Source organism: Poromitra crassiceps (assembly GCF_964638095.1).
Source record: "Poromitra crassiceps genome assembly, chromosome: 3".
In the NCBI taxonomy this organism is placed as follows: domain Eukaryota; kingdom Metazoa; phylum Chordata; class Actinopteri; order Beryciformes; family Melamphaidae; genus Poromitra; species Poromitra crassiceps.
The window spans coordinates 34,658,662-34,668,689 of NC_139625.1; the positions used below are offsets into that span (position 1 = coordinate 34,658,662).

The 10,028-nt window shown below is 41.8% G+C and overlaps 1 protein-coding gene across 1 annotated transcript; it reads left to right on the top strand.

The window, feature by feature from the left end:
• Positions 1–1,300: 1,300 nt before the first annotated feature.
• On the top strand, positions 1,301–7,817 carry LOC310773088 (kazal-type serine protease inhibitor domain-containing protein 1-like; the record flags this gene model as incomplete). The annotated part of the gene is made up of 4 exons (XM_083633007.1): positions 1,301–1,778; positions 2,223–2,383; positions 7,256–7,427; positions 7,580–7,817. The coding sequence occupies 4 exons, from the start codon at positions 1,301–1,303 to the stop codon at positions 7,687–7,689; spliced, it is 921 nt and encodes a 306-aa protein (XP_083489133.1). The 3' UTR covers positions 7,690–7,817.
• Positions 7,818–10,028: the final 2,211 nt, after the last annotated feature.

Sequence of the window (10,028 nt, forward strand, 5' to 3'; positions counted from 1 at the left end):
TTAACTTGACAATTTGACCCAAGTATCAGAATCCTTTTTCACCGTTTTGACCGGTGTGTCAGGCGGTGGTGGCGGAGATGCCATATTGCATAAACGTTTTGTTTTATGTAACGCTAGCTTTGTTTTGATCAGACTCTAGTTTAGGTAACATCACCGCGTCAAGCTAACGGCAACAAAGACGTTGTTAGGCGCATTGCCATCCGGTGTTAATTCTGGGTCCGGGGTTTACGCCCCCATGACAAAAAGCGGGGTGGAAGGTGCCCAGACTAGTGGTAGAAGAAGAAGAAGAAGAAGAAGAAGAAGAAGAAGAAGAAGAAGAAGAAGAAGAAGAAGAAGAAGAAGAAGAAGAAGAAGAAGAAGAAGAAGAAGAAGAAGAAGAAGAAGAAGAAGAAGAAGAAGAAGAAGAAGAAGAAGAAGAAGAAGAAGAAGAAGAAGAAGAAGAAGAAGAAGAAGAAGAAGAAGGTAAACTAAACTAAATATAGAGTCACAGCTAAAAAGAAAGAAAGAAAGAAAGAAAGAAAGAAAGAAAGAAAGAAAGAATAAAAGAAAGAAAATAACTATATACGAGTTGCCAAACCCAGGTATTTCACACTACTCCATTAGGTAGAGAGCCTCAGACAGAGTGTGAGAGTTGTATTCCACTCAGTAAAGTCAATATTTGTACATCCTATTATTTCAGATCCATGTATGGTACGTTTGTTATTGTATGTTATAATGAGATCTTTACGGTCATATGGACAGCTGCTGTCTTGCTTAATGTTTCCATGAAGTACACATTGAGTTGGATTTTTGTATATGCTGTGCCATTTCTGAAGCCCCGTTGCCAGTCCTCTCCTGCCCTGCCCAGATCCACTGGCACATGAAGAAAGGCGGCAGAACTGTGAGGAGACTGAGGACAGAAAGAAGGGTCATACCCAGGAGATGCAGTTTGCACCCATTGCCCTCATTCACTGCAAATGGCATGCTGTGTCTTTGATAGAAAGGAGCTGATGAGGAAATCTCGGGGCCCAAACTCTCGGCATGGGTGCATGTTATTATTAACAAAAATAAATCCAGCCATTCAGAGGAGGACGGAGGGGAACAGATGACAGAAGGAAACATTTAAAACTCAGAGGAGAGGAGGAACACGTGACCATTTGGCTTTCAGAGAACAGCAGCAAACCAGGAATATCATCTCATTTGGTTCAGTTCTAGCAACCATTTTAGAGTTTGATCCTGTTTTTTCTTTTCCCATCTGCTCTACTGTGTTTCTTCACCTTGTCATTTTATTCCGGAAGACTCATTTCTCTGGGCAAGCACCATGGCTCAGCTGTGGCTTTGTGTCTGCATATGCATGCATGTTTGGGTCCACCCATCTGTGGGGCTTCCACCTCAACACCGCGGCTGGATGAGGCTGTGGGAGGAGGGCGAGGGCTGCGGGAAGTGCCAGCATAGTCTCTGCCGCCCGGCACCCGATGACTGTCCCGCGGGACGGGTGCAGGACAACTGTGGGTGCTGTGAGCAGTGTGCCAACGCGGAGGGGCAGCAGTGTGACCCGGACGGGTCTCAGAAGTTCTACGGCCGCTGCGGCGAAGGCCTGGTCTGCCAGAGGAAAATCACAAAGAGGGGGCAGAGGAGGGGTGGGAGACCTGACCCAGAGCCGACGTGCATGTGCCAGGATAAGGGTCCCGTGTGTGGATCCGATGGGTGGAACTACCCCAACCTGTGTCAGCTGAGAGAGGCCGCCAGCCGCAGTAAGGCCACCCTCAAGCTCGCTGGATGGGGACCCTGCTACTCTGGTGACTGCACTCATTTCTTATAAGCCTGTGTAGCCTACCAGTCCAAAGTGAATCCTTACTTTATGATTAATGTGATTTGCTTGAAATTAGATCTTTGCTTTGTGGATTTGTTGTATTTCCTGTTGGGGCTGGACATAATGTAGTGAGGGATCATTCAAAAGTTTAAACCAATGGATGAGTCAAGGAGAGAAAAGCAGTTTCATTTGATTTCATGGTGTGTGGAGGGGCATATAAAAAAAAAATCTGTGCTTTTATTGGTTGGAATTTACTGTATATTTACGCTTAGTGCAGCTGCAGCATGATGTCACTATGAAAATTACTGTTTTCCAGGAAGTAAATGTAATGGGAGTTAATTTCACAGGGACCTTAAATTTTCAGTAGAGAGAGAACAGCAGTGGCCCTAGAATTGATCCTTGAGGTGCTCCTTTCCACTCACTACCACAGCACCCCGCATTCTCAGAGCACCCCGAGATCTGTCCAACTACACAGGAAATGACATCGTGTTTGGCTGCGAGGTCTCAGCTTTCCCTCTTCCAAACCTGAAATGGAAGAAGAGAGGGAATGACAACTTCCTGCCAGGGGATGACCCTCACATCTCTGTCCAGGTTTGATAAGACTTTTATTGATTAGACGTCATTTAGAGATTCAGTAAAGGGATACTTTCACCAAAAAACAGACAAAAAGGAAGAAAATCACATATTATGGGTTATCTCAGCTACCATCAAACAAATGAGCAAATCTACTGTCTAACTGTGCATTACAATTGGCGGCAACTGTGCAATTCTCTAGTCAAGGGCAATGCAAATAGTTTACCATTTAGTGATGAATACAGAAAATATAATAGGCTACTTAGTATTTTTTCTTTTCAATATTTTATTTTTCAATGCTTTTTATAAAACAAAAACAAACAAAATTTAACAGTCTCAGCCAGGAAAAGGAAAACATATACACTACATAATCACATGTTATTATCAGCCACATAAAGTGCTTATGTGCTTGCCAGAGAAGTTTTACATACAGTAGGATCCCACACAAGGGGTCCACGGGGAGCAAGTCACCCGTCACCCCTAGCCTCATCAAGGTAGGCCAGAAATGGGTTCCAAACAGTCGAAAATCTCCCAGGTGAGTTAGTCCTCAGGAACGTGAGTCTCTCCATCCGTACAACCGAGGTCATGTCCACCAACCACAGCTGAAAGGAGGGTGGAGAGAGAGACTTCCATTCCTGCAGTATGAGTTTCTTGGCGACGATCATCCCCTGTGTCAGAGACTGCTGCACAGCCATAGGAAGGATTCAGAGCAGCCGAAGATGGCGAGTTCCGCCTCCGGTTGAAGGGTTATTTTATAGGCCTTAGAGTACCAGTCAAATATTTTCGCCCAGAATCCAGACAATGAAGGGCAAAACCAGAAATCATTGGACAGTGTGCCCTCCCGACACCCGACACCTATCACATAGTGGTGAGACAGAAGGATAAATCTTATATAACATATGCTTGGAATAATGGAGACGGTGAATTACTTTAAATTGGATCAGCTGGTGTCTGCTATTAATTGAGCAGAGTTGAACCATAGACAGAATCCTGTCCCATATAAATTCAGGTAGGTCGACACCAAGTTCCTGCTGCCGCAGACAGACAAACCTAGAGATGAGGTGCTTGGATTGAGGAGGGCTCAACAAAACATAAAAAAAGCATGTTCATCTGGGAGAACCCCAAAGTTATGAATCTTGGATTGAACATAACTTAATTTGGGGCCCGAGCAACTCCTACTGGGTAGACCACCACAATTGCTTCTACAACAAGGGGATAAATACATCTATAGAATCTTAAAAGTAGCAGCACTCAAGCAAATAACAAAAAACTGGCTGAAACCAGAGCTACCACAAATAACGAAATGGAAGAATACAATTAGCGACATTTATAAAATGGAGAGGATTAATCATAACATTAGAAACCTAACGGAATTGTTCGAGACAAGATGGAATATAATAAAAAGAGGGGATATAGAAATATAGAAAAAGGCATATTCTAAGATGCTCCCCGAGTGAAACCCAACTATATACCACTTTTTTTTCTTCTTTTATCTCTTTCTTTACTAGCTTTCTCTTTTTCTTCATTAACTTTAGTTTTTTTGTTTGTTTTTGTTTTGTTTCTTTCCTTGTGCTTACTTTACTATATATATATATATATATATATAGGTATGTGTGTTTCTGTGTGCAGGGCGGATGAATGTGGGTCCGTGAGTGGGTGGAAATGGGTGTATGTATGGATGTGGCATGTGTGTGTATGGATGGATAGCTGTGTATATGGGTGTGACTGTATATGTATGTAGGAATGAGGACAAATAACACTTGTAGAATTGTAAGTAGATATGTATTCTACAATGTCCTATACATATAAGAATGAGGACCTATGTGAGTATGTATATGTATGTGTATGTATGTAGGTATGCACGCATTAATGTATATGGTTTTTGTTTTGATTGCTTTAATTCTGTTTTTAAGGTACTGTAATGTGTTGGGACCGAGGGGTGGGTGGGGGGACATGCAGTAGATATGATGATCATCATAATATGTTTTTGTTGCACCTTTACTCATTATCTGTGAGGACTACTGTAATGGACCATCTTCTATAAATAAAAAGTATTAAAAAACAAAAAAAACAAAACATAATTTGTATGTATCTGTAAAGATGTGTTTGGGGCAACTAAAATTTCCTCTTCAGGAGATCAAAGGATGCAAATTGGACATCAATATAAGTCTCTGATGGAAATGAGGCCCTTCTCACTCCAGGTACGGCAAATTCCGTCTAACCGTGAGGGTAAAAAATAGTGATTAAAACAAATTGGTGTGTGAACAGAAACATCTGGTATATTTAAAACACTCCTAACCTGTTTCAGAATTCTGATAGAGTTTCTCATAACAAAACTTAATTTTTTAAAGGTCTCAGGCTCCTCAGGTTTAGAAAATAACATGGCTGGCAGGGAGGAATTGGCAATAGAGCCGGCCTCCATTTTTAGCCACAGTGGGGCGCTAGGAGTTATATTGCCAGGAGTCCCTTGTCGCCAAAACATCAGAGCCCTAACATTAGCAGCCCAGTAATAGTGTCTGAACACTGGCAAGGCCAGCCCTCCTTCAGATTTGGGTTTTTGCAAGTGAATTTTCGCAATTCTATGGTTCTTATAATTCCAGATGTAGGGCAAAATTATTGAGTCCAGTTCTTTAAAGAAAGCTGATGTGAGAAAGATGGGAATGTTTTGACAAAGATAAAGAAACCTGAGAAGTGAGACCATCTTAATTGAGTTTATACGGCCAATGGACAAAGGGAGGATTTTCCCATTTTCAATACATTGCTTAAGTCTTGAAAAAAAACCTCCAAAATTCAACTTGAATATTAACTTAGGATTTCTGGGTATGGCCAAGCCAAGATAGGTAAGGCGGTCCTTAGCCAGTTTGAATGGGAGACTTTCCAGGAAACCGGGAGTGAAAACATCAGAGAGAGGCATAAAGGAATCGATTTTTCTGAATTATGCAGGTATAATATTACATCGTCAGCATACAAACTGATACGCGTCTCGATACCCGTGACCTCCAGGCCCGCAAGACTTGGGTGACTACGTATTTTCAAGGCAAGGGGCTCGAGTAGGGGTGTCACAATATATCGTCCCACGAAATTTCGCGATAGTAAAACGTCACGATATGTATCGTTGAGATGAAATCTCATATCGTGAAAAAAAAAAAAAAAAAAAAAATCCCCCCCCCCCCCCCCCCCCCCCCCAAAATAGACAAAGAAACGTCTTTGTTTGTTGAAGTTCAATGTGTGGAAAGTAGTTCAGTTGAACAAGTCTCTGAAGAGACACATGAGAAGTTATACAGGAGAGAAACCATTCAATTGAGTTTCTGGCAAAACTGTTTACTTGACAGGAAAAACTGAAGATGCATAAAAAATAGACTAAGAAAAGTCTTGTTGTTTGAGTTTGAAGAAAAACTGAAGATGCATAATGAGAATTTATACTGCTGAGAAACCTTTTAGTTCAAAGTAAATCTAAGTGACGGTGTAACTCATTCTATTTCAAGATAAGCCTTATCTCCAATCTCATGTTTTTTCTAGTTGTTATTGTAATAACAATTTCCCACAACAGCATGTTTTGTATTTGTGCATTTCAAATAAAATACTACTTTTCCAGTCATATATTGTCATTATTCAAGTTTAAAAAAATATTGTTAAAATCGTATCGTATCGTATCGTTATCGTGAACCCAGTATCGTGATACGTATCGTATCGTGAACTGAGTGTATCGTGACACCCCTAGGCTCGAGTGCAATGGCGAAGAGGGCCGGCGAGAGAGGGCAACCCTGCTGAACCGAGCAAAGTAACGGAAACCTGGTTGACTTGTCACCATTGGTTATAACTGAACATGTGGGACTAGTATAAGCTTTACCCAGGATATAAATGAATCGCCAAACCCGAATCTGTGCAGTGATTCGAACATATAGGGCCACTCAACCTGATCGAACGCCTTCTGTGCACCGAGTGATATAATTGCTGCACCATTAGTCTTACTGTGATCTGCGTATATGGTGTTGAGGAGGCATCTGACATTGGAGAAAGATAACGTGTTTGGGATGAACCCTGTCTGGTCAGCATGGATGATGGATGACAAATGTTTATTTAGCCGGGTAGCCAGCGTTTTAGTGATTACCTTTCTGTCAAAGTTTTGTATACTACTATGTATCATACTTTCTGTCAAAGCGCTATGGGTCTGTAGCTGGCCGGGTCTACATCCTCCTTCACCTTTTTTAGAATGAGGGAGATGTTAGCTTCATACAGCGTTTCAGGCAGGACGTTGTCCTTCTTAGAGCTAGATGTCATTCTGAGTGGGGCAAGGATGTTGCAAAATTTCTTATAGAATTCGTCACCAAATCCATCCGGCCCAGCCGCTTTGCCTGATGGGAATGACTTGATGGCGGAGGTTATTTCTTCTAATGTAAAATCAGAGTCTAGGTCCTCTCTGGCAGGCTACTTAGTATTTAACTTGCTCCTGAAACCTGGTACCTCTTAGCACCTCACAAGTGCATCACATTGATTGAAGGACTTCTCAGTGCAATTTTTACACTTCGCAAAGTCATCCTGTGGGCCGGATTGGACCCTTTGGCGGGCCAGATCTGGTCCCCGGGCCGTATGTTTGACACCCATGGTGTACAGTCTTGTGATTACAGTTTTACATGTGTGAGATCATGTGCAAAATAAATCAGCATTGTTTTTTGGTGAAGTGTCCCTTGAAGAGAATAATTGATTGAAATATGATCTGAAAGTTCCCAGAGTATTTACTCTATGTCACTCACAATGTTGTAGATGTTTTTGTTTTAATTGATTGTGAGCTTGAATCCAGGGTCGACAGGTCTAACATTTAGACAATTTACACTCCTACCTTTCTTGTCATAATATATTTATATCACCTGTGTCTGAGGTTATGTCCAGATGTCATGCTTTCCTTTGTCTCAGGTTCGAGGGGGTCCCCAGCGCTATACCGTCTCTACTTGGCTGCAGATACAGGGTGTCCACATCTCTGATGCAGGGGTCTACTCTTGCATCTCCCACAATGCCTTAGGAGAAACACTGGCTTCTGCACAACTCACAGTATTGAGACAGGGTGAGAAAGGGTGACAATTGCGTAGCACTCCTTATCGCCTATAATAATTAATTAAGGAAATAAATGTTTCTGCTAACACAGCTATAAAAGGATTGGTAAACATCATATTTACAAAAATTAAGTTATTCTAAATTTCTTTATCTGTTCATCAGTGGTGAAGATGATGAAGAGCCATCTGGAGGAGGAAGAGGAGTATCGATCCGATACCTCAGAGGAAGATAGTGGTGATGGACAGCCAGAGTCTGGAGAATACCTGGGATAGTCTGGTTTTAAAAGCAGACAGTGAGGACACTTCAGGAAGAAAAGAACATTGAACTAACATAATGTAAATTATGTGACATGATGTTTGTCATTCACCGCTGACTGTTCAGTTATAAGATGAAAAAGTATCTCTCATATATATTCTGCCAATGCCATGTAGGCCCACTCTTGTTGACTGTTTGTATGTTGCTGTTTTTTTTAACATGCCACCTGCTTCCTAATCAATAATACAATATATGTTTATAATAAACAAATTAATAATAACAGTGGGCGTGGCCTGCACTTCCATATCCTCCTCTGCTCCTTCAAGTTTCTCACAAAGTAAAAGGGACATTTTGTTATTTCACTTTTCAACACAAGTGGGCGCTACACCCACACCCCAGAGCCACCCAGAAAACAACAACTCAGGTTCACTTGGAAAATAAATTGGCTCACTAATATTCAAAATAAATTACACCTTTTCATTTGGGTATGCCTCACATGAGATACAAATCAGCATCACAAACGCGGATACAGATCACACAACCACAACAGAGTGCAATGAAGCACACAGTTCTCCCCCACTCCCCCCAGAAAACACACATTGAGACAGGCAGGAAGGAGAGAGTGGAGAGGGTGTGACCAACCTCTGTCTGATTCCCTTCATCTCTCTCCCTGAGTGCCCGTTAATCCTCCTCTCATCCCCAGACTCCCAGCTGGCTGCGGTGGCTCCTTCTGAATGGCAAGTTGCATCAGCACCAAGGAACTTTCCCCCAGCCGCTGTCTGTTAAAGTCAGCTGATTGGAGATTACAGTCCTGCAGTGAAACACAGCCCTATTCTTCCATCTAATCTTAAATCACTCTCTCCCCTATCTCTCCTTCTCTCAATGTCACTTGTTAAGCCCCAACTCTCCTCCTTTAATTTCACCAACTTTGTCATCTACTCAGGGGCGGTTTTAGGATCAGACCTTTATTGGGGCTCAGCCCCCAATTCAAATGTGGCTGACCTCGGACCCTCCAGGGAAGTCAGGGGGCATGCGCACCCCCCCCGCCCTGATGAGAACTTCTGGTGCACTTTGAGAGCAAAATGAAGTGGCTAGATCTATGAAGAACTACACACATCACTTAATATCCTCTTTACTGTTCTGTGGCTTTACAATAATAATGAATGAAAATAATTGTTTCCCTATATATATTCTGCATACAGCTCACTATGGTAGAATACTGCTTGCTTAAATACAATGGTGGCCCATCTATTCCAAAATCACTTCAGGGGAGAACTCAAGTACAAAGTTTTGCTTTGTAGGCATAAACAAAAGTAAAATAATAAAATAACAAAAGGGGAATTTCCTAACTTTGATTGGAATGATGTTCGGCCAAGACAATACCTATATAAGCCATAAAGCAGGAGTTTGCAGTCAACTATTAATCTGTGGCAGTCAAAATCTATTTGTGGTGGTCAAAATCTATTTGTGGTGTACCGCCATAGTGTGTGTGTGTGTGTGTGTGTGTGTGTGTGTGTGTGTGTGTTAGTGTGTGTGTGTGTGTGTGTGTGTGTGTGTGTGTGTGTGTGTGTGTGTGTGTGTGTGTGTGTGTGTGTGTGTGTGTGTGTGTGTGTGTGTGTGTGTGTGTGTGTGTGTGTGTGTGTGATGCTGTATCAGTAACTTTTGAGAATTGGAGATTTGTGCGATTTTGACAATGTTGACGATTGGATGACAAGCACTATTTTCTAGAAATGGCTCAGAAAAACATTTATCTTCAATGTACCTGGACATCCAATACAATTTTATGTATTACATTCTGGGTCTAGACTAGAGAGTTTAACAAGGCTGTGATTATCATAGAGCTCACAATAGGTCATTTTATAGTACAAAAATAAAAGAAAAAAGGCCATATTTCATCACACATTAATGGGATTGGGCTCTTTTAATTCACAAGAGTCTCAGCTTTGTAGCTATACTTCTACAATTCCATGACTGTTTTGGTACCACAGTGTGCAGAAGTAGGGAAACAAAAAAGGCAAGAATAATATTTTCACGGCATGCAGAACACTGTCTTTAGGACCCTGGAATCATATACCCTATGTAGCTGACATGTCAGACATGGCTGTAAAGCTAAGACTCATGTGGTTCTAATTAGCCCAATTTCATTCAGATATCATGATGTGAGAGGTCAAAGGACGCAATTGAGTAGTCATGCCCATTTACATTTGTCAAAAACTTTGCCAAAATTGGAGCTATGTTACACCTGCTTCCCAGCAAGCTAGCATAACATGGCTGGTACCTACGGATTTGTCTGGATGTCTTGTATTTTTTGGGGTGTGCTCAGATTAAATGTAGAGGTGCTCAAGCACCCCTTGGG